General features: G+C 41.2%; 1 protein-coding gene across 2 annotated transcripts in view; it reads right to left on the reverse strand.

Moving 5' to 3' along the window:
* LOC126236514 (juvenile hormone esterase-like) overlaps positions 1-21,119 on the reverse strand; it is a 98,720-nt gene that overhangs the window by 17,165 nt on the left and 60,436 nt on the right. For both annotated transcript variants that reach the window (XM_049945879.1, XM_049945880.1), the window contains exons 3-7: positions 19,805-19,964; positions 19,529-19,714; positions 14,635-14,831; positions 14,367-14,538; positions 2,820-2,992 (exon numbers count right to left, since the gene is read on the reverse strand). In XM_049945879.1, coding sequence (XP_049801836.1) covers positions 2,820-2,992; positions 14,367-14,538; positions 14,635-14,831; positions 19,529-19,714; positions 19,805-19,964 — 888 coding nt within the window. The remainder of the gene's footprint in view (positions 1-2,819; positions 2,993-14,366; positions 14,539-14,634; positions 14,832-19,528; positions 19,715-19,804; positions 19,965-21,119) is intronic.

Below are 21,119 nucleotides of genomic sequence, written 5' to 3' on the forward strand. Positions count from 1 at the left end.
TATTACCACATACTTACGATCCTTTCTTTGTCTGTTCAGTGATTTCATCACTTTATAGGTGGTAGTTGTTATGCCATGTAGATCGTGCTCAATACTGCTAATAAAGCGTTCCCATAATTCTGAGTGTGCTTTCAGAGTTGTGTATTTTGCGTTATATCGGAACAATACTTCGAGAATGTGCTACATTTAATCATGCAAAAATTAGTAATAATTTATTTAGGAAGAAAAATATTCACAAATTTACCTGTTCATCAAGAGGATATAGATCTATTATAAATTCTATAATAATAAATGAGGGATCTCCTGGACAGATTGTAGCCACTAAAGTTTGTCGAGGAAAGGGTATTGAATTGGATCACTTCTTATTGGCGTCAACAATTTACATCTGTGCAAAGTGAAGGAAACCAGAGAAACCATTTGACGATCGACTTGAAGCTCAAGCTTTTATTGTGTACTATTTATAAGATAGCAGCATAGGGGATCCCCACCGAATTACTTTATAATTTTCCATGGCATCCATGATTGGAATTTACTGCAAGTAACAATAGAAGGACGATATTGCAAGGCAGAGTGGAACATGCAAAGCATATTTTGGGTTTAGTACTTCAGAACAGATGAAGAGACAAGACATAGAGAAAAGCTTCAAAATCAGTAGCAGGTTGTTTAATTAAAAGGAAATTACGAGGTCACTTCAAAAAGCAAGTTGCATTTTGTTAAAGGAGACCAAGTAACTTTTATTCAGTTATGGACTAGACTTGAGTTTCACAGAGATACATCACAACATTGTCTCCAAGTAGCTGTAACCGACGGTCGGTACCTTCTCACGGAGCCATTCGAGAAACGCTGTGTTAACGTCCTCATCGTTTGAAAATTGCGTCCGTTGCGATTCAGCAACTCGATTTGACTACCTGGTCGTTAACGTATTTGGTCGATCTCGATGGCCAGCCTTGGCGATAAGCGTCATCCATGTCTTTGCGGACTTCGTGAAATTGTTGGCACCATTTCTTTATGCCTGTGCGTGACACTATATTTGGTCCATATACCGCCAGAATTGTACGGCGAATCGGAGTTCAATTCCGACGTTATGCTGCGCATAGTTCACACTTACAACTGCTGCACCCACACTGTGATGCACTTGTTATCCATAGTACAGTAGTACTGTGGCTTCTTGCAGCAAACTCAAAGCTTGTACTCACTCCTAACACTGCGCCATTCTTGCTGCTAAAGGTATTAGTTTGGAATGACATGTGTAACTTCTCTCGTAAAGAAAGACAAACGTAACATATTTAAAACTGTAACCATATTTATTCGGCGAAGCCGGCCGCGGTGGTCTAGCGGTTCTGGCGCTGCAGTCCGGAACCGCTGGACTGCTACGGTCGCAGGTTCGAATCCTGCCTCGGGCATGGGTGTGTGTGATGTCCTTAGGTTAGTTAGGTTTAAGTAGTTCTAAGTTCTAGGGGACTTATGACCTAAGATGTTGAGTCCCATAGTGCTCAGAGCCATTTGAACCATATTCGGCGAAGGAACTGTGCATTTGGAATGTATAGAGTCTCTGAGCGGAAGTAAAGAACACACAATAAAATAGATATAATTGATGACGATCTTCCAATAAATATGAAGAGCTTTTCACAAAACGCGTTCTTCGGTGCTTCCCTGTTCCCTATACACTGTTGCATGCTCCTTGACTTCATCCAGGTGACAAACCAAGGTGAAAGTCTATCAGACATCTTTGAGCCAAGCTATGGTTGTATATTATAGAAGTTACATAATGAATTTGTAAGGTGAAATGTTAAAATTTCATTATAGATCTTTTTAAGAATCTGTGAAACTTAAATGATGATTACATACGCTATTATTTTAAATTTTCCAAAATTAAAAAAAAAAAAAAAGTCGGAAGTGGTAACTCATTCATTTCATTTGTACTAGCTAAACACCTAATGTTGTATTTCTGTATTTGTGTTATCGCAGATATAACGGGGGGCCCCAGTAGTAAAGGCGCTTTCTACAAACACTTACTTCCTGTTTTTTTTTTTTTTTTTCTCAGAAACCGCAGAAATTTTTCAGAGTGTGGCTGTGTACAAAAATAAGTTGATCCTTACACAGAAGAAAACAGCAATCAGCAATGTTAAGCAATGCTAATTGTTTACACAAGTAGCGCCGTTAACAGTTGTGAATCGACAATTTGTCTGCAGATAGCAGTTAACTTTATTTTAAAATTGCTGTTGTTAGTAGCTGGCAAGAAACAGGCAACTAACATAAACATAAAAAAATGTAACGAAGGTAAACATATGTGTTATAAACCGGTAACGGTGATATTTATGTACATACGAGTATATTTCGGGGTTCCAGAATGAGATAGCGTGACTTTCTTATTGTCGCTTAGATCGTCAGTTTCCTTGTTTGATACTTAGAACATTCTCAATGAAGTGTATGTTTTCTAATTTGCCTCATTATTTTTTCGCTTATGCGGTGAGCAGCATAATTCTGTGGCTTCAGAATACGTTCTCAATCTGTAGGGTACAAATTAGCCATGTACAAACACAGAGAAACTGCTTTTTCATTCTCCTGGTAGATGTCATATTTGGTGTATAAAACGTGTTCGCTTTCACTGTTTCATTATGTTAAGCTCCGGGGCCACATTACAGTTTTGTGTTATTTCTTTCAAAAACATTTTGCTAGAAATAAAATGTTGCTAATTTTCTCAAAATTTCCCTGCGAGATATTGAGTGTGTTTGGCTGCAGTAAAATTATACATACATTTATACACAGAGCTGTCTAAGGAAAGAAGAAATTAATTATACTAACTACGTTGGACTTACATCAGCATACATTTCGACGGTTGAATCTTCCAGAGGTTGATTTTCAAAGTAGAACCTCTTAATGTCTCGAGCAACGGTGATGCGTTCCTCCCTCTTAACAGGAATGTCAGTTGGCAACAGCCTCTGGAAGTTTGTGTTGAGCTCCCGCATAGTTCCCTTGTTCTCCGTCAGTTCTGGTGAAAGCAGTTAAACATTCTCATGCAGTGGACTTTACAAATGACAGAAATGAAGTAATCTTTCACAGAGGGAGACAGGAAATGTATTTGGGAAAGATTCGGAGTGATGGGAAGATTACAGCTTCATTACATCGTTCACAGATAGAGCTCCGAAATCATGTATTTAATAGTAAGATATATTCAAGAGCAAATGTAGACTAGGATAACAACTCAGTAATAAAACAGTCAATGAAGTTGGACTACTAACATACTGGGTGACAATTATTGAACTATGTGAAAAAAAAACCGGATGTTAGTTACAACCTACTGAGTGCACACACTTTATTTAACATGTAAACGTCACTACAGATATTCGGATTTAGGTTATGACATTTTCGATATGCCTGCCATCATTGGCGATGATGAGGCGCAGGCGAATAGTGAAATTCTGCGTGACCTGCTGAAATATCGGAACATCGATGCTGTCCATGACTTTCTGAATGGCTATTTTCAGCTCAGAAATTATTTTGTGTTATTGCTGTACACCTTTTCTTTAATAGAGCCCCAGAGAAAGGAGTCGCATGTGTTCAGGCCCGGAGAATATGGCGGCCAATCGAAGGCAATGCCAGTAGCCTCTGGCTGCCCCAGAGCCAGAATGCGGTACCAAAATGCTTCTCCGAGACATAAAACACTCTCCTGCTTCGGTGGAGTCGAGCTCCGTCTTGCACGAACCTCATCTTGTCGAAATCTGGATTACTTTGGTTAATGGAAATAATACCATATTCCAAAACCTTCATGTACAATTCGGTTCTGACCGTGCCATCATGGAATATCGCACCGATTGTTGCGTGATTAGACATTGCACACCATACAGTCAACCGTTGAGAGTGAAGAGACTTCTCGATAGTGAAATGAGCATTCACAGTCCCCCAAACGCACCAATTTTGCTTATTGAGGAACCCATCCAAATGACAGCAAGAAGTCGCGTGCGCGTGCGTACACTAATTCCCATCATGCCTTGCTTCCGCGGCCACGCAGTTTGAGTGCCCTGACGCAAACTGTTAAAAAGTTTTTATGTTAGATACATCAATACTTGTCACCCTATAGGTACAATAAATGTAATTGCTAAGAACTGCTTCAACTTGTCAACAACAGAAGGTTCAAATGGCTCTGAGCACTATGGGACTTAACATATGTGGTCATCAGTCCCCTAGAACTTAGAACTACTTAAACCTAACTAACCTAAGCACATCACACACATCCATGCCCGAGGCAGGATTCGAACCTGCGACCGCAGCAGTCGCGCGGTTCCGGACCGAGCGCCTTAACCGCGAGACCACCGCGGCCGGCTAACAGAAGGAAGTAAAAAGAATACTTTGTGAAAGAGACGTACATATAAAAATAATCGACTTAGGAATGAAATAAATATGGTGTGCGGGATAGCCCAGGTGAAATTACTGTGGAAAAATGTGATGAAATCGAAAAAAAAGGAAGTGGTTTTCGGATAATCTGACTTAGATTAAGGAAAAGTCAAAAGAATTTTCTTTGAAATATAGCGAGTGCCACGGGAATTCCACTGTTAAAAGCAGAGGTGAGAACAAATAGGTTCAATGAGAACATTGAAGGCCCCTGCAAGAGGGAGCACTTGTTTGGTTACGTGACTGAAGAACAAATGTGAGTCTAAATGGAAGACATCCTTGGGGGGGGGGGGGGGGGTGAGGGATCACTATTAGAGAATAACAGAGCTTTAACCGACTTGCGATCAGGTAAGGATGTCTTCCTTCCGAATATCAAGGGGGATAAGTGGCAACCAAACTACGATTCAAATTGATGTATAGAATTTACGAATGCGCTGATATACCATGGACATTTGGAATAATATCGTCTATGCAAACCCGAATATAGGCAGGGCAGAACAGTATGAGATTTATCGTACGTCAGCTTACTGCCTTATGAATCCAAGTTCGCGACAAGAATAACACACAGTATGAAAGAGAAATTGTAAGAGCTGTTAAATGAAGATAGGTTTGGCTTTCAGAAAGGTAAAGCCACCAGAGACACCTTTCTGACTTTGCTCTTGATAATGGAAAAAAGGCTCAAGAAAACTCAAGACCCGTTCATATAAATTGTCGATCTATAGAAAAAATGTAAGATCGTGCAAGATATTTGAAATTATGAGAAAAATAGGTTTAAGCTATAAGGAAGGGCTAGCAATGTAGAATACGTACAAGAAACAAGAGGGAAGACTAAGAACGAAGTGCTCCGCATTTAAAGGTTGTAAGACAGGATTGCAGTCTTTCGCTCCTAAAGTTCAATATATTTACAGAAAAAGCAATGATGGAAATAACAGGAAGGTTGAAGAGTGGCGTTAAAACTCAGTTTGAATGGATATAAATGATTCAGCATCAACTTTGCTATCCTCCGGAAGACCAAGCACAATTAGAAAATATTTTGAATGGACTGAACAGTTTAACCACTACAGACTACTGATTACGAGTAAACCTAAGTAAGACGAAAACCAATAGAAGGTTTTTAGTATCAAACATACATCTTAATTTGAATAAGGATATTCTGAGAATGTAGTAAATATTTGCAGTACAGAACTGTATTGTAGTGAACATCAGAGAAGAAATCTGTAGCATTTCAGATGTGGTGCAATGGAAGGACGTTGAAAATTAGGTGGGCTGTTAAAGAATGAGAAGTTTTTTCTGTGAAAAGGCGAAGGCAGGCGAAGGGAAGGATGATAACACATGTTTTGAGACACCGGCTAAATAACTTCCAAGCTAATAGTGGAATCTGCATAGAGCATAAACTTCAGAGAAGGACATACTGCATTAGAGCTATTAAACAATAGTGTGTAAGTGTTACTGTGAGATGAAGACACCGTCACGGGAGAGGAATTAGTGGTGGTCCGTACCAGTCCGATCAGAAGAAGGATTTTTCAAAGAATTAAAACACTGACCCAGTAATAACATAGTTATTTCTGATCCGGCTTCATTATTGTTAAAATCAGCTATAATTTGCTTACATTGCACTTGTGTTACATGTTGGTAGCATTTCATCTTGTCTCTAAACCGAACACTACAATGTACGAAAACTAAACAAGGGATTATCACATCTAAACAGTTAGCTAAAGACTCTACAGAAGTAAATTAACTGTGAGTGTAACATGAATTAGCAGGATTACGTCACTCTGGTGTATATTATTGACTACTGCTTTTATTGCCTATGGTCCACTTCCATGTGCTTTAAGCAATAAGATTGACTATAAACGATACAAGTAAGAGAGATCGGAAACGGATTTCACTAAAAAGATTTGTGATCCTTAGTTACACTGATATTCGGAATCTACATGGGTAGAAGAGTAATTAAGTGCCAGAAGAAACTTCCGTCTAATTGCTGACTAGGTAAGGCATTTTCCCAGATGCAACTGGTGGAAAGGTAAAAGTAGTTCAGTCAGTGACTCGAAAATGTGTAGCGCTCACTGTCATCAGCATCTCAAACATTTCGGGGAAACAATGGACAAACCAATATTGTGTTTGTAGATCTTATTTCAGTTCGCAAATTGTTTTGTTGTTTTATCTCAGTATAAGTTACTAAAGAGTATCCACTAGTGAGTTCTGGTTCTCCTAGTGGAAAATGGTCAGTGCTTTGGTAGGGAATATATATCTCTGAAAATTCAACTTTCTACAGGAAGAATGTACCACCCGTCGCTAAAAAAAAAAAAATCTTTCCTGAAACAAATACGCAATATATGGATTTTTTTAACACTTCATTGAAAATGTCATCATTGAAATTGGTAGACATCAACGTGGACCTAATGCGACGAGAAAAAGGTGAATGTTGAGAGAGCTCCCTCATGAATTAAAATGTAAAGTGTGTGAGACAGCTCGCTTAATGGTGGACCGCTGAGGAGTAAAAAATATTTCAAAGAGATTTTGAACATATGACTAACCTATCATATCGTAATGATTGTATTTTTTAAACAAAATTCTTTTACGATCGGGTAAACAAAATGACGTGATAAAACTATCGACCGTTTGGCAGAGTGACCCTTCAGGCTGCTGATTCATAAGAAAGGAAGTTTTATGAGAGAATAACTGGGTGGCACTCAGAGCAGAGATTTATTGAAATAGAGACCGGCCGCTAAAGGCTGTGGGCTGTAAAATTTTAGTGTAACCAGGAGGCTGTTAACGAAGAGTAATAAGTAGTTCAGTTCCTACTTATGTTCTTGGAAACTCCTAAAAAATCTCCAACTCCAGTAGCATTACTCGTTGCCGACCTGATTGCAAAATGTGTTGTTCGTGGTATAAAATTGAAAAGACACGTCTTTTTTCCGAAGAGATAAGAGGACTGTATCATCCTGGAATATTGGAAACTACTCTAAGCGGTGTTGTTAAAACCAGAAAACCGATCAGTGTTGGTGAATTTACCATATAGCAAAAATTAATTTTAAAACATACTTCTCATATTCAGCTACACGGAAAGATAGTATATCGAGAAGGTACTGTACCAGTGACTGGCATAAAACCAGCTTCTCTGAGTACATTGTACACAAATATTCATTGTGAACACACTAAATTTTACAGTGGATAGTAGTTGTCACAGAAGATAATTCACGCAGTAAGAAAAATAACATCAGAGTTTACTAGTTGTCTCACTAACAGTTACTTGAAATTTACTTTTTAAATTTGAGTACAAACAAGCTTATACTCGTACACTGCATCAAACCTCTAACACTATGTGTACGCATAAATTATTTATTAAATATGATCAGAAGCAATACGAGATTCTTCGCAGACGTTGCTGTGGTCTGCAGTAAGGTAAGTAAATGCAGGAAAACTTGGACAAAATTTACACTTGGTGTACCGAATGGTAATCCTCATCAAATGTGTATGTACGCAAAGTAAACCCTATGACAAAGTGAAAGAAATCGACAGCATTTGATTAAGAGGTTAAGAGTGAACGACTTGAACACCTCACATAGTGTAAGTACACTCCTGGAAATGGAAAAAAGAACACATTGACACCGGTGTGTCAGACCCACCATACTTGCTCCGGACACTGCGAGAGGGCTGTACAAGCAATGATCACACGCACGGCACAGCGGACACACCAGGAACCGCGGTGTTGGCCGTCGAATGGCGCTAGCTGCGCAGCATTTGTGCACCGCCGCCGTCAGTGTCAGCCAGTTTGCCGTGGCATACGGAGCTCCATCGCAAACACTGGTAGCATGCCGCGACAACGTGGACGTGGACCGTATGTGCAGTTGACGGACTTTGAGCGAGGGCGTATAGTGGGCATGCGGGAGGCCGGGTGGACGTACCGCCGAATTGCTCAACACGTGGGGCGTGAGGTCTCCACAGTACATCGATGTTGTCGCCAGTGGTCGGCGGAAGGTGCACGTGCCCGTCGACCTGGGACCGGACCGCAGCGACGCACGGATGCACGCCAAGACCGTAGGATCCTACGCAGTGCCGTAGGGGACCGCACCGCCACTTCCCAGCAAATTAGGGACACTGTTGCTCCTGGGGTATCGGCGAGGACCATTCGCAACCGTCTCCATGAAGCTGGGCTACGGTCCCGCACACCGTTAGGCCGTCTTCCGCTCACGCCCCAACATCGTGCAGCCCGCCTCCAGTGGTGTCGCGACAGGCGTGAATGGAGGGACGAATGGAGACGTGTCGTCTTCAGCGATGAGAGTCGCTTCTGCCTTGGTGCCAATGATGGTCGTATGCGTGTTTGGCGCCGTGCAGGTGAGCGCCACAATCAGGACTGCATACGACCGAGGCACACAGGGCCAACACCCGGCATCATGGTGTGGGGAGCGATCTCCTACACTGGCCGTACACCACTGGTGATCGTCGAGGGGACACTGAATAGTGCACGGTACATCCAAACCGTCATCGAACCCATCGTTCTACCATTCCTAGACCGGCAAGGGAACTTGCTGTTCCAACAGGACAATGCACGTCCGCATGTATCTCGTGCCACCCAACGTGCTCTAGAAGGTGTAAGTCAACTACCCTGGCCAGCAAGATCTCCGGATCTGTCCCCCATTGAGCATGTTTGGGACTGGATGAAGCGTCGTCTCACGCGGTCTGCACGTCCAGCACGAACGCTGGTCCAACTGAGGCGCCAGGTGGAAATGGCATGGCAAGCCGTTCCACAGGACTACATCCAGCATCTCTACGATCGTCTCCATGGGAGAATAGCAGCCTGCATTGCTGCGAAAGGTGGATATACACTGTACTAGTGCCGACATTGTGCATGCTCTGTTGCCTGTGTCTATGTGCCTGTGGTTCTGTCAGTGTGATCATGTGATGTATCTGACCCCAGGAATGTGTCAATAAAGTTTCCCCTTCCCTTTCCAGGAGTGTATTTAGACGCAGTTATAAGAAGTGTTAACATTTGAAGTGGTACATTACATACCAGTTTGAGAAAAACATTTTAATGAAAGGCGATATGTTTTTTCCAAAAAAAGATCTGCTGTTAGAAATAATCGCGCAAAGTCTGTATTACGGAGGTGACTGAAGATCCAGATTTAGTGGAATTATTCTGGAAAAAAGCAACTGATGTGTAAATTTAATCCCTCTAAATACGCCAAGACTACCAATTGTACGACTTCAGCATTCTTTATCAACAGGAATGACAACAGGCTGTAATCTTTATATGAGGAAAGGTTGTACAGGTGAGAAGCTGTTCTGCGTACGGCATCACGGAGGACGTAGCCTTGTGCCGAGAATCTGAGAATAGCAAACGTTACGGATGGCATCCGTCATCGTCATACGAGACCTGCACGTGTATGAGTGTATGTTGTGAAGCCAGATATTCAACCTCATGATCTCTGGTTCCCAAAGCCGGTAATTTGGACAGCAACTGTTACATTTCTGGTGCGTTAAAGTCAGTGGTTGTGCTCTATCTTCAAGGTCTCCGTAACGTCACATTTGAACATGATAACGCAAGAGGGAATGTTAACCATCGTCTAGCTCGATAAAAAGATGTTCGAATGTTGCCTGGCCAGCACTTTCTTGAGATCTCTCACTCACTGAAAACATTTCGTCTTGGGCTGCCGAGAGATCGTTAAGCCACAATCGACAATCACTACAATTGATCGACTGTAGAATAGAGAGGAAAAAATATAGAACGACATAGGCACCTATTTGTACTAAGTTTTGCGTCCTTTATGTCTACAGATCACGTACCAGTTTAATCTTATCCTCCTGCCACACTGTGTCTGCAAAATAAGTAAAATACTTGTATTTCTTCCCGTGCTGCTAAGTATAATGAGCAGCAGTGTAAAACATAATTACGACAAACAGAAACGTTTCGGCGATCCGTGTTAGGGGTTGTTACCACCTGTACATTTTTCCATGCACTTGCTGGCAATCACTGTTAAAACGACTTTCGAAAAATTACGTAAATTTGCCTGGTAAAAGAAGTCAATAATACCTTCCATAACTGGATGGAAGTGAAACATGGACCATAAATAGTTTAGACAAGAGGAGAATAGAGGCTTTCGAAATGTGGAGCTACAGAATAATACTGAAGATTAGATGGGTAGATCACATAACTAATGAGGAGATTTTTTTTTGGTCATCCGTCTACTGACTGGTTTGATGCGGCCCGCCACGAATTCCTTTCCTGTGCTAACCTCTTCATCTCAGAGTAGCACTTGCAACCTACTTCCTCAATTATTTGCTTGACGTATTCCAATCTCTGTCTTCCTCTACAGTTTTTGCCCTCTACAGCTCCCTCCAGTACCATGGAAGTCATTCCCTCATGTCTTAGCAGATGTCCTATCATCCTGTCCCTTCTCCTTATCAGTGTTTTCCACATATTCCTTTCCTCTCCGATTCTGCGTAGAACCTCCTCATTCCTTACCTTATCAGTCCACCTAATTTTCAACATTCGTCTATAGCACCACATCTCAAATGCTTCGATTCTCTCCTGTTCCGGTTTTCCCACAGTCCATGTTTCACTACCATACAATGCTGTACTCCAGACGTACATTCTCAGAAATTTCTTCCTCAAATTAAGGCCGGTATTTGATATTAGTAGACTTCTCTTTTGCCTTTTTTGCCATAGCGAGTCTGCTTTTGATGTCCTCCTTGCTCCGTCCGTCATTGGTTATTTTACTGCCTAGGTAGCAGAATTCCTTAACTTCATTGACTTCGTGACCATCAATCCTGATGTTAAGTTTCTCGCTGCTCTCATTTCTACTACTTCTCATTACCTTCGTTTTTCTCCGATTTACTCTCAAACCATACTGTGTACTCATTAGACTGTTCATTCCGTTCAGCAGATCATTTAATTCTTCTTCACTTTCATTCAGGATAGCAATGTCATCAGCGAATCGTATCATTGATATCCATTCACCTTGTATTTTAATTCCACTCCTGAACCTTTCTTTTACTTCCATCATTGCTTCCTCGATGTACAGATTGAAGAGTAGGGGCGAAAGGCTACAGCCTTGTCTTACACCCTTCTTAATACGAGCACTTCGTTCTTGATCGTCCGCTCTTATTATTCCCTCTTGGTTGTTGTACATATTGTATATGACCCGTCTCTCCCTATAGCTTACCCCTACTTTTTTCAGAATCTCGAACATATTGCACCATTTTATATTTTTTCCAGGTCGACAAATCCTATGAAAGTGTCTTGATTTTTCTTTAGCCTTGCTTCCATTATTAGCCGTAACGCCAGAATAACCTCTCTCGTCCCTTTACTTTTCCTAAAGCCAAACTGATAGTCACCTAGCGCATTCTCAATTTTCTTTTCCATTCTTCTGTATATTATTCTTGTAAGCAGCTTCGATGCATTAGCTGTTAAGCTGATTGTGCGATAATTCTCGCACTTGTCAGCTCTTGCCGTCTTCGGAATTGTGTGGATGATGCTTTTCCGAAAGTCAGATGGTATATCGCCAGACTCATATAATCTACACACGAACGTGAATAGTCGTTTTGTTGCCACTTCCCCCAATGATTTCAGAAATTCTGATGGAATGTTATCTATCCCTTCTGCCTTATTTGACCATAAGTCCTCCAAAGCTCTTTTAAATTCCGATTCTAATACTTGATCCCCTATCTCTTCTAAATCGACTCCTGTTTCTTCTTCTATCACATCAGACAAATCTTCACCCTCATAGAGGCTTTCAATGTATTCTTTCTACCTATCTGCTCTCTCCTCTGCATTTAACAGTGGAATTCCCGTTGCACTCTTAATGTTACCACCGTTGCTTTTAATGTCACCAATGGTTGTTTTGACTTTCTGTATGCTGAGTCTGTCCTTCCGACAATCATATCTTTTTCGATGTCTTCACATTTTTCCTGCAGCCATTTCGTCTTAGCTTCCCTGCACTTCCTATTTATTTCATTCCTCAGCGACTTGTATTTCTGTATTCCTGATTTTCCCGGAACATGTTTGTACTTCCTCCTTTCGTCAATCAACTGAAGTATTTCTTCTGTTACCCATGGTTTCTTCGCAGCTACCCTCTTTGTACCTACGTTTTCCTTCCCAACTTCTGTGATGGCCCTTTTTAGAGATGTCCATTCCTCTTCAACTGTACTGCCTACTGCGCTATTCCTTATTGCTGTATCTATAGCGTTAGAGAACTTCAAACGTATCTCGTCATTCCTTAGTACTTCCGTATCCCACTTCTTTGCGTATTGATTCTTCCTGACTAATGTCTTGAACTTCAGCCTACTCTTCATCACTACTATATTGTGATCTGAGTCTATATCTGCTCCTGGGTACGCCTTACAATCCAGTATCTGATTTCGGAATCTCTGTCTGACCATGATGTAATCTAATTGAAATCTTCCCATAGCTCCCGGCCTTTTCCAAGTATACCTCCTCCTCTTGTGATTCTTGAACAGGGTATTCACTATTACTAGCTGAAACTTGTTACAGTCTTTCTCCTCTTTCGTTCCTTGTCCCAAGCCCATATTCTCCAGTAACCTTTTCTTCTACTCCTTCCCCTTCAACTGCATTCCAGTCGCCCATGACTATTAGATTTTCGTCCCCCTTTATATACTGCATTACCCTTTCAATATCCTCATACACTTTCTCTATCTGTTCATCTTCAGATTGCGACGTCGGCATGTATACCTGAACTATCGTTGTCGGTGTTGGTCTGCTGTCGATTCTGATTAGAACAACCCGGTCACTGAACTGTTCACAGTAACACACCCTCTGCCCTACCTTCCTATTCATAACGAATCCTACACCTGTTATATCATTTTCTGCTGCTGTTGATATTACCCAATACTCATCTGACCAGAAATCCTTGTCTTCCTTCCACTTCACTTCACTGACCCCTACTATATCTAGATTGAGCCTTTGTATTTCCCTTTTCAGATTTTCTAGTTTCCCTACCACGTTCAAGCTTCTGACATTCCACGCCCCGACTCGTGGAACGTTATCCTTTCGTTGATTATTCAATCTTTTTCTCATGGTAACCTCCCCCTTGGCAGTCCCCTCCCGGAGATCCGAATGGGGGACTATTCTGGAATCTTTTGCCAATGGAGAGATCATCATGACAGTTCTTCAATTACAGGCCACATGTCCTGTGGATACACGTTAAGTGTCTTTAATGCAGTGGTTTCCATTCCCTTCTGCATCCTCATGTCGTTGATCATTGCTGATTCTTCCGCCTTTAGGGGCAATTTCCCACCCCTAGGACAAGAGAGTGCCCTGAACCTCTACCGCTCCTCCGCCCTCTTTGACAAGGCCGTTGTCAGAATGAGGCTGACTTCTTATGCCGGAAGTCCTCGGCCGCCAATGCTGATTATTTATCAAAATTTAGGCAGTGGCGGGGATCTAACCCGGGACCGAAGACGTTTAGATTATGAATCAAAGACGCTACCCCTAGACCACGGGTCCTAGGAGATACTGACCAGAATTGGGGAGAAGAGAAAGTTGTAGCACAACTTGACTAGAAGAAGGGATCGGTTGGTACGACATATTCTGAGGTATCAAGGGATCACCAATTTAGTATTGGAGGGCAGCGTGGTGGGTAAAAATCATAGAGGAAGACCAAGAGATGAGTACATTAAGCAGATTTAGAAGGATGTAGTTCGCAGTAGGTACTGAGAGATGAAGCAGCTTGCACAGGATAGCATGGAGAGCTGCATCAAACCAGTCTCTGGACAGAAGCCCACAACAGTAACAACGTAATGAATATTAGACATTAGAGACAATACTGACAATGTCAACGGCATCAGTAAGAAAAATACCAAAGACTGATTTATATACAAATGAAAGGTTCAGTTTTCGAGTAGTATAAAGATAAATCTACAGTCCTTTATCCTTCCGGAACATGTCATTCTTCACCTCCTAAATTAGAGTCTATGTGTTCAGGAGTTATGTCGGAGGCGCCGTTTATACCTACCTCCAATGAACATTATTCCTTCACGAGAACAGACACCTAAGATGGTGGGCACTTTGTTGAACTTGCCACTCTTCAAGATTTCCATAGGACTCTGTGTGATGATCGCGTCCTTCACGCTGTCCGGTTCTATGGTTGGCGCAAAAGGTACCAGCGACTGCATTCTCTGCTTTTCCTAATCGACAGAGACAGTCCACAGTATTGCAGAACACAAACTTGTATTGTTTCATTCGTAATAACGCCTCGTGAACGTTGCACACGTTTACCCCACCTCTTTGCTCAGGCAGTTTAGTGCATTCTCGACGAGCTTCTGCGCTGGTTGGTCTCTCATGAAGGCCAGTAGTTCCTCTGAACTGTCTCCCGTGAAGCCGAGGGACTGTGCCAGGCGAAACGTCCTGTCCTTAATAGGAGCCGACACCAGTTCCAAAGACGCCACGCCGCTTTGACAGATAACCTTGTGGAACAAACCTGCAAAAAGAGAATAAATGAAACAAAAAATCACGTTACTGTACAACTATTCATTAAAGTATGTTTAAAGTTCGAGTGACATTCTCGTGAAAGTTATATCAGGATCAGTTGACTGTTTGAAAGGGACTCCTGAGACCGTTCATTTACCGTCGCTTGCAAGTAAGGCATGAAATATAGCAGTGCACGCAGCTGAGTCGGTAGGGCGTTTGCTAGTGAAATACAATGGTTTCTGGTTCGAGTCCCAGTCAGGCACATAGTTGAAATCTGTCCGGTTGTTTCGGACACACCCCGTTACAGAATGGACATTTATTCTCCAAGATAAGTTCTGTTAGTCACTTTTAATACGAAAGATAACAATGTAGCAGATTTAAAGTTTTGATACCTGACATGGAGAGTTTTAGTAGAGAGTACTGCTGTACTCATGGGAGAGCTCTTACACGTAGACAATTCTATGAGCTGAATACAAGATCACCTCAGACTCCTAACCTGCAGTTCCAAGCGTGACAAAATTGACCTGCACTTATTAGTTGGGGCACATGTTCGAACGAGTCCTTTTCAGAGTATGCACACATGAAGACTGACTCGACGCGTATCGTCAAGTTTGCCAACGGATGGCTCCAGCTATATCTGCCATCGTCTTTGATTCATACAAGACTCAAAATTGCTTTGAGTTGACTTCATTGCCACTTTTAGCTGTAGGAAGTTATTCGCAGTCAGACTGAATATAGCGTGTTTACCGAGTACGGATGACCCAGGCTAACTGTACCACGATTACTAATGACTTCATACCGCAGTGGTACAGGAAGCGTAGATAAGCGTCAGATAGTTGGTAAAACTCCTTGAAGAATCCATATGCCATCGCAGATGAAACTAAGCACTCATGTGCATATTATGAATCGGCTGTAGGTGAGATGATTTCAGATTTTGGCTGCTGGGGAATGACATGAAAATCTATTACGTTTCATGAAGGTTCTTGTTTTAAAATCAAATCCTTGCAGAGAGAGTTAAAAGAAGACAGCTTCTGTGATATATAAAGGCAAATGATTTGGATGAAGATGCTTTCTGTATGTACCAAATGGAGCGTGTACGACCTCAATTATTGCTGTGTCCTAATTAACGTCTGGGGAATGAGACATACACCGGTATAGGTAACTTCAGAAGAAACCGTTTAATTTAAAAGTTCCTCGATGTTTAATAAACACGAGGGAAAATGGAAAAGAACTGCTGCATTAGGATACTGAGACAGACTTACTGTTGTAGGAATTGACAGGCATATTGGATGTTTGCTTTCTTCACTGTCGAGAGATGTACGGCGACCCCAGGTCTGGGTTGCTTGCTGAACCTGTTCAGCAAACAACAGGTTCATTCTAAAAATATAGCTACGTTTCGGAAAACTGATTGACAGAAACATGATAACCTCTGTGTCATCTGACTTTCTACCATACGTACACGTGTTATGTCCTCCCAGAGAACTCATCACTCTATTGTGAATAGTTGCTTGGCACATAGGGGGCATCTGCCCTTGTAGTACCCCTTCCTTTTAAACGCTGCATATCTATTCTTCCACTATTCTTTCTCCCATCGCTTGGGGACCATGTCTTGCTCATAATCGGGAACCGAAACTTATGAAAATATCAGAAGGCTTAGCTGAGTTTCATTTTTGTCTTTCTCATCTTTCTTGTTCCTACTTTTCCTGTTCTTCCTCCGCTTCTGTGTATGAGGTCTCCCTTTTTGTCTTCCTTCCTCCTTGTGCGCACATGAAGGCCGACTCACACGTTTGACGCGTAAAACCCGACAAGGTAATGCGTAACTCCCAGCAGCCGAGTTGAGTGGTAGGACACGTCAGTTTTCTGTCATTGCCTAAATAACCATTTACATAATAAATTATTCAACAGACACTTCTGAACTCGCCTTTTCCTGTAAAATTATTGTCGTAATCTCTGTAATCTTGCCAGGCAACTTATCATACAATTTAATACTTTGACAGATCGCGCTTTTTGAGTCTTATTGTTGTTTCATAAACGTGATTTCAGTCTAGATCTTGGTCCATGAGCTATTTTTTATGTGCATTACGGATTGGTAAATATACTCACATGGTAGGGCGTATGTCTAAAAATCCCAATCTTTTAAGCATATCTTTATGATGAACGCAATTAGTATTTGTCATGTTTTATGCTCCTTCCTGTTTTTTGAGAAGTGTCTACATGTTTTGGGCATTTGTTCTCCATGATGAAGTTACGTTGGCACGAACTCGGTGTGCATACGAGTATTACTTACTTGAAAGACACTGACTTTACTGATGACAATATAATCAGGACTTCACATGTTAATGAAATTGTTTTTGCATGTATATTTCCACGTACACCTAAATTCAACTGACAACCAATATTCATTCCTAGCAAATTTGTTACCCAGTTTATAATGGTGTCATTTTCTCTCTACAAACTGATATCCATGATAATATTTTGTTTTGTTGAAAGTCACTTTACTACTCATTACCCTTTAGTAAAATTCCTTGAGACGTTTATATGCTTTATCGGCATGGAGTTTCCTTATTTTTCAATGACTGTATTGTTGAATTTAAGGAAAGGGGACCTAGATAAACTGAAAGAACCAGAGGCTGCAGAGAGTTTCCGAAGGAGCGTTTGGGAACAATTGACAAGAACGGGAGAAAGAAATACAGTAGCAGAAGAATGGGTAGCTTTGAGGGATGAAGTAGTGAAGGTAGCAAAGCATCAAGTAGATATAACGACGAGCGCTAGTAAAAATCCTTGGATAATAAAAATGGCTCTGAGCACTATGCGACTTAACTTCTGAGGTCATCAGTCGCCTAGAACTTAGAATTAAACCTAACCAACCTAAGGACATCACACACATCCATGCCCGAGCCAGGATCCGAACCTGTAACCGGAGCGGTCGCTCGGCTCCAGACTGTAGCGCCTAGAACCGCACGGCCACTCCGGCCGGCCCTCCTTTGGTAACAGATATTGAATTTAATTGCTGAAAGGAGAAAATATAAAAATGCAGTAAATGAAGCAGGCGAAAAAAAATACAAACGTCGAAAAAATAACAGCGATAGGAAGTGCAAAATGGATACACAAGGACGGTTAGACCAGAAACGTAAGGATGTAGAGGCATATATCACTAGGGATAAGATAGATATAGCCTACAGGAAAATAAAAAGAGGTTGGGAGGAAAAAGAACCACCTGTATGAATATCAAGAGCTCAGATGGAAAACTAGTCCTAAGCAAAGAAGGGAAAGCAGTAAGGTGGAAGGAGTACGTAGAGGCTCTATACAAGAGCGACACAACTCAGAGAAATGTTATAGGAAATGGAAGAGGACGTAGATGATCATTAAATGGGTGATATGTTATTGCTTGAAGAATTTGACAGAGCTTTGAAAGACCTGTCAAAAAAAGGCACCTTGAATAGAGAAATTAGAACTACTGACACTTGGGATAGCCAGCAATGATAAAACTCTACCAACTGATGAGCAAGATGTGTGTCACAGGCGAAATACCCTAGGTCTTCAAGCAGAAAATAATAATTCAAATCCCAATGAAAGCAGATGTCGACAGGTCCGAAAATTACCGAACTATCAGTTTAATAATTCATGGCTGCAAAATTCTAACACGAATTCCTTACAGACAAATGGAAAAGCTGGTAGAAGCCGACCTCGTGGAAGATCAGTTTGGATTCCGTAGAAATGTTGGAACGCGCGAAGAAATACTGACCCTACGACTTATCTTAGAAGATATACTAAGGAAAGGCAAATCTACGTATCTAGCATTTGTAAACTTAGAGAAAGCTTTGGACAATGCTGACTGGAATACTCTCAAATTCCAGTTGCGGCAGGGTAAAATGGAGGTAACGAATGGCTATTTACTGTTTGTACAGAAACCAGACGACTGTTATAAGAGTCGACGGGCTTGAGAGGGAAGTAGTGATGAGAAGGGAGTAAGATATGGTTGTAGCCTGTTCTCAATGTTATTCAATCTGTATATTGAGCAAGCAGTAAAGGAAAAAGAGAATAAATGGAGCAGGGATAAAAATCCACGGAGGAGAAATAAAAACTTTGCGGTTTGCCGAAGACATTGTAATTCGGTCAGAGGCAGCAAATGACCTGGAAGAGCTGTTGAACGGAATGGACAGTATCTTGAATGCAGGATATAAAATGAACACCAACAAAAACAAAACGAGGATAACGAAATGTAGTCGAATTAAATCAGATGATGCTGAAGGAATTAGATTAGGAAATGAGACACTTAAAGTAGTAGATAAGTTTTGCTGCTTGGGAAGAAAAATCTGATGAGTTCGATGTGGAGAGGATATAAAATGTAGACTGGAAATAGCAAGGAAAGCGTTTCTGAAGAAGACAAATTAGTTAACATCGGAAATGAAGACCACAATAAACGAAAATATGTGGTACGGGCTATCTCGCCGGCAATAAATGTTTGGTCTGATCCTGCGTTTGACAGTAAAGCTTAACCTCTTTGGCCGTACTGAGATTCGAACCACCACCCAACGTAGTAGCAGTCCAGTGTCTTACCACTGCACCACCACGCACGTTGCTAAGCACCTGAATCTTCGCAGTGCACCATATGACGAGGGAATATGTATTAAGCAAATTTCCATGATCCCAAATATCAAAAAATGATCATTTAAGTTAGGAAAGCCGAAAGCTATAGCGACGAACCTTTAGCTGCAGGAGAGATTTGTAACAAATGACAGCACATCCCGCCAGCGCTCTCGCCAAATATTGTGACGTTCTGTGGGTCTCCACCAAAGTTGGCTATGTTACTCTTGACCCATTTTAGGGCCATTACTTGATCTTTGAGACCAGCGTTCCCTGGGATGACCTCATCTCCAGTTGATAAGAAACCTGCAAGACAAACAGGTGACATAGGTGTCCATAGCTAAGACAACAGTCGTATGCGTATGGGACCTGCATAGTTGAACGCAGTTGCCTCACCTAGTACTCCCACGCGATAATTGAGTGTCACCAGCACAACATCGTGTTCCAGCAGGTGTTCAGGTCCGTAAAAATAGGTGTTTCCAGAGCCCAACTGAAACCCACCTCCATGAATCCACACCATGACTGGGATCAGTTTGGTATTGGCTCCTGTCGGAAGCTGAAAGACAAAAAAAATGCGAAATACGTCAACTGAAGCGAATGTGACACATTTAATACGTAAAACGCAACCCTGCATTCTAAAAGTGAGTGAAGATGAAAATAACTATTGGAAATAATTGAAAAAGTCTGTTTGGTTGCTTAAAAAGACTCGCTGCTCCTCTTTGATAATGTTTGTTAAATGTCACGACATGTTTCAGGTTACACACACCATCTAATGAACTATCTCAGAAAAAGATATAATATGTTACGCTACAAATTTCACGGAAACGTAGATTTCTTATAAATGTCAGTTATAAATTAACAATAGTCAAGAACAATGTGCTTCTTGGTACAGAGACTCTCCCTTATTTCACAATATTACGAAACAATCTGCCCTCCTTTGAACTTTTTCGTTGTGTTCCGACAATCCTATCAGATGTGGATAGCACACTACACAGCGGTACTCCATAACAGGGCGAACGAGCGAAGTGTAAGCAGTTCTTTAAAAGATGTGTTACAGTTTGATTTCATAAATGTTATACGAATAAATTTCAGTCATTTGTTTGCTTTCCCCCATTATTGTATATATTGCAATGTCCCAAGTTTAACGATCTTTATTTAATAATGAATTATTGGTGTTTGTTAATGGATATACAATGCGTAATGTTTTTCTTACGGAAATTTACTGCATAATCTGTTGTTGAGCAAATGGTGTGCTTAATCAGTTTTACTGTAATCCAAAGAAAAATTAAAGATCTTCATCTGGAAAACCAGTATGTAATGCCTATAATGAAATCAATCGCTCTGAAATTTACTCAGTCTCGTGAGCACCGAGTTCTGTGGCCCTACTCAATAAAATGATAAAATTTCCTATGCAAATAAACGATGAATTACATTTTTCTTGGCTCCTGAGTCGCAACGAATGTAATCTCGATATTCTGTTCTCTCTACAGTATGCATACAAAACATTCAATCTTAGCTCATCGAAGTGCTATGCCGGCCGTAAAATAGCTTCATAGAAATAATGCAAGTAGATTAGTTAATAAATGAATAACCTTGCCAGTGAGCAGTGATGATTTTGGATATTGGTTCAGTGCTGTCCAGTGCAGCCCGCAGTGAAGCTGTTACAAACATTAGTACTTTTCTGATCCTGGCACATGAAATTTTTTCTGAC

This window comes from Schistocerca nitens, chromosome 2, assembly GCF_023898315.1.
Source record: "Schistocerca nitens isolate TAMUIC-IGC-003100 chromosome 2, iqSchNite1.1, whole genome shotgun sequence".
NCBI lineage: Eukaryota > Metazoa > Arthropoda > Insecta > Orthoptera > Acrididae > Schistocerca > Schistocerca nitens.